Below are 4,520 nucleotides of genomic sequence, written 5' to 3' on the forward strand. Positions count from 1 at the left end.
TGCTATTTTGAGTGGACAATGAAAACTTGAACAAGTTTCTCCTATGTTTAATGCATGAATAAATGCTTATGAAGTAGATGGTTTTTTCGAAACTTAATAGAACACTTTTAATAAACAATAATTATCAACAAATAAAATATTTATTACATTTAGAGTTTTTTCCCCAAAAAAACGAACAATGAGAATATATAAAATAACAAATAAATTGAAAAAAGGAAAAACTAACTTTATTTATAACTCCGTAGCGTCAACATGGGTCTCCCACACTAGTAATTATTTAATTATAAGAATTAAAATAAATAATAATATTTAAATTATTTAAAAATGAATAAGTTTGAGCTATTTATTGTTTATTTAAAAAAATCAACACACAAAATGCTTAAAATACTTAATTATAACAATTAAAATAATAATTAAAGTGAATTATTTAATTAATATTTGATCTTCTTACAAATTAAAAATTATCATAAATAATATTTAAATATATTTATTTACACTAAGATCGAAATAGTAACTTTATCACATTATCTCATTTTATTTATTTTATATTCCCAATGAATAATACTTCTAACCAAACATAGTTTTTATTACCATTCTCATTACCACCAATTTTTATTACCATTCCTATTCCGCAAGTCAAATACTACCTTTGAGTTATACTAATCCTTTCCTTATTTCCTACTTGGTAGTTTACTACATGTAGCACCTTACATAAGTTTGCAATACCATCTCAATTACTTCTTCTCCATTTCCATCAATCCATTATGTTCTAGTTTCTGGTACACTTGCATCTTATTCGCACTTTCATTGTACTATTATTCCAATTCCTTGGCATTGTACTTGTTAAACATTGGCAACTCTAGAAGGACATAAGAAAACCAAATAAAAAAAGCATCGTTCTTCAAATACTTTTCCTCACGCGTTTACCTTTTGAATTCTTTTCATATATAAACAATGCGCTACATACAACCTGTGTTCTTGCCTTCAACTTTTGAAAACAAGAACAAATATTGTTTTAAATTCTGAAGGTTGGTATTGGTTTCTTCATTGCCAAACTTTCAATTTGGTCAAATGAACCTTCTATTGGATAAAAAAGACTAGAAAATAATGTAAATTTCTTAATAAATGTTTCAAATTTGATAGAAGAGTTTGCATGTTAGAATTTTTTTACTGCCAGATCTGTAGTAATTGTTTCAGATGTTGGAAAACACTGTGTTTGATTCTATTTTTAATTTCTTGTATAATCTGTGAGGTTCTTGATTCAGTAAAAGTTCTAAGCCTGACAAATAACAAAGTTTCATAGACTAAATTACTCATCTCTTCATATTACAGAAGCACATAAACACAACCAAATCTTCATTACTATGATCACAAATTGCCTTAAAAGATTACATTTATTCCAGACAAAATCACTCTTAACATAAATCATTGAAAGTCACAAATACAAATATTGAACAATTATGAAAAGAAAAAAAAAACACATATAACCTCTCTTTAATCACAAATTCATTTCCCTATCTCACAATCTCTTGTTTTTCAAGTATAATTATAAATATACGAATCAAAGACCCATGCAATGCTTCCCATGACTAAAACAGAGAAGCAAAACAATGCAAAACAGAACTAGTTCAACTCTCAGTATGACAAACTCCTCAAATCCTTCTTCTTGTCATTGTCCTTCTTCACTTCACTTGACTCCATTGACACCCACCAAACTCTCAAACTCTTATCAAGCCCTCCACTATAAACCATGAATCCACCACCACCACTTCCTCCAAAACCAAGTCTTGAAGCTTGCAAACACTTGACAGGTCCTTCATGTCCTCTAATAACTCCAACCTTCACCAACCCACCACCCCATTCCCTCCTCCACAACCCAACACTCTTGTCAGCTGAACCACTACACACCATCTCTCCCACTGAACACAAGCACAACACTGCCATCTCATGAGCCTTGTTAATATCACATACCAAATTCCATCCTTCCTTTTGTTGTTGTTGCTCACCCTCTTCCCACCCTACAACACTCCCGTCTGACCCTCCACCATAAACAAACCTTCTCCTCCCATCTTCGCAGACGATCACCGAGTTCCACGACACATCTTTGTTCCTCTCCAACACTCCTTTCAAACAATGCAAGCTCTTCTTCTCATCCTTCCTCCATATCTTTATCTTCCCATCAGCTGAAGCAGAGTAAACCAAACCTTTATGTGCAACAACAGCATTGATTGCATCTTCATGAGCTTTTATCGACTCCAGACACTTGAAATCAGAGAGTCTCCAAACTTTAATGGATTTATCCCATGAACCGGAGTAGATAACACCATTGTGAACAGCAAGACAAGAAATGGTATCAGCATGTTGGATCCAAAGCTTCTTGTGATGGCGACGAGTCTGGACGTAGTTGCTCTGCTTCAAGAAGTTGCCAAGATAATCTTTGGTGGTGGGCAAGGTGGAGAGGAGACGGAAGAGGTTCTCGGAGCGGCGAGAGAGTTTCCAGACTCGGATGTGGCCGTCTTGGTGGGCAGTGAAGACGTGGTTGGAGAGGGCAAGGAGTGATTTGACAGAGCCGTGGCCGTGGCCAAAGGTGGCGAAGCGGCGGAGGTCAGGGTGTTGCCAGACAATGATGTCGTGGGATTGGGAAGCGCTGAGGAGGAACTCGCCGCAGAGGGCCAGGGAGGAGATGGAACCGACATGGCCGGAAAGGATAGCCACCGGTTTGTGGATTTGCATGGGGATGATCACTTTGCATGGATGATGATGATGATGATGATAATGATGATGATGATGGTTGTTGTTGTTGTTGTTGTTGTTTTTTCATAGTCTGAGTCACTTGTAGAGCTTGGGGATTTCAAGAGGAGTGGTGTAGTTGGAGAATAAGAAGAAGAAGGAGAAGCCATGGATGGATGATGGAGGTTTAGACTCTAGAGGGATGAAGAAGAGGTAATTAAAGGGAGGAGGAGGAGGAGGTCAAGTTGGTGGTTTGGGAGATTATTTTTAAATGGAAGGAGAAGAGGGGGGGCCGCCAACGGCTACTTTGGAATGAAGACTGTTTTTCTTTTGTGGGACCATGACGAGCTTCTCAGGTTTGATTTATGTATTTATTTACTTATTTGTAGTACGGAGATTGAGTGTGGGTCGGTTGAATGGGTTTGTTGTGTGATTAGTGTGAGAGAAATGTGATGATGTTGATTAATTGTGAATTTTTTTTCTATAATAATAATAAGTGTTTTATTTTTTCCACCGGAGATGGTATTTTATTCTTCACCCAAATTAAAGTTGGATGATTTCAACGTGTGACTTAACATATATTTTGTGAAAACTTTTAAAATATTTATAAATTATAAAAATTTGGTGATTTCATATGTCGTTATAAATTTATTAAAGTTTATGTCAATTCATTTTTATTAAAAAAAGGCAAATCACTCACCTGGATTGTTGGATTGTTCTGAAAAGAAGGTGATCTCTTGACCTCTCACCTGATAGAAAAAAAATTACTATTATTCAATTTAACTATTTAGCTCTAGGTGTAACTCTAAAAATTGTCCCTCTATGTGCATAATTATAAATTTTTTTGACCCTTTAATTTATGCTAATTGAGTCTCTTTACTATTTTAATTGAGAAATTTTAATCCAAAAAACAAACTGCTGTTGTGTTTGGTGTTTCTGTATGCTAAGATTGCTTTTTTTTTAAAATACTAATGTGCCAATTATAATCCCGATGTGCCTTTTTAATAATAATAATAATAATAATAATAATAATAATAATAATAATAATAATAATTAGGTTGGTTTGTTAATAATATCAAACTTAAAATACCTGAACTTACTTTCCATACAATTAATTTGTCCCATTTAAAATTAATTGGGTAGGTAATAAGAAGTAGCCAAATTTAATAGTTAATAAAATAATAAAATTTAAGATAGTGATTGATGATTTGTTGTGCCATTTGGTATGCATGCCATTTGGAGTTCTTGCAATTCTAATATAACATGGTTTGAAATGAAATTGGAAAAAAAAAAATTAATTTCTTACATTTCTTAATGAGAGAATGAGCCTTGAAAAGATTTTTTTAAAATTTAAAATTGTAGAAATCATAAAACTAATTCTAAAAAAACAAAATAGAGAACTATATTTTGAAATTTACAAAAAACAATGACGTTCACAACAAGCATACTTATCAACTTTGAAATTTTAAGACAGGTTATACAAAAATTTAAATTTTTTTATTCAATTTTCATGAGAGAGATTTTAAATTTGAATTTATTTTCTCCCAGTTTTTTTTTATTTGGTATGGTGGGCAACCACAACTAATGTTGATCTCTCAATATCTTTCACTTGGCAATAAAAAAAAAAAAAGTTACTATCCTTCTAATATAAAGGTGGCAGCTTTCTCATTCATTCATTGTGACTAATTTTATTCAATAAATGTCAAAACATTGATTTTGGCTAATATGGCTTTAAAGATAAATTCATATCCCTAAAATTCTAATATGATAAGTGACTTGTATACACAAAA

The 4,520-nt window shown here is 32.7% G+C and overlaps 1 protein-coding gene across 1 annotated transcript; it reads right to left on the reverse strand.

The window, feature by feature from the left end:
• Positions 1-1,408: 1,408 nt before the first annotated feature.
• LOC120265666 (protein JINGUBANG) lies at positions 1,409-2,942 on the reverse strand. Its single transcript, XM_039273617.1, has one exon. The coding sequence runs from the start codon at positions 2,731-2,733 to the stop codon at positions 1,636-1,638; it is 1,098 nt and encodes a 365-aa protein (XP_039129551.1). The 5' UTR covers positions 2,734-2,942; the 3' UTR covers positions 1,409-1,635.
• Positions 2,943-4,520: the final 1,578 nt, after the last annotated feature.

Source organism: Dioscorea cayenensis, chromosome 7, assembly GCF_009730915.1.
Source record: "Dioscorea cayenensis subsp. rotundata cultivar TDr96_F1 chromosome 7, TDr96_F1_v2_PseudoChromosome.rev07_lg8_w22 25.fasta, whole genome shotgun sequence".
Taxonomy (NCBI): domain Eukaryota; kingdom Viridiplantae; phylum Streptophyta; class Magnoliopsida; order Dioscoreales; family Dioscoreaceae; genus Dioscorea; species Dioscorea cayenensis.

Coding starts and splice junctions, on each gene's coding strand:
- LOC120265666 (XM_039273617.1), bottom strand. CDS start 2,733: ATGCAAATCCACAAACCGGTGGCTATCCTTTCCGGCCATGTCGGTTCC.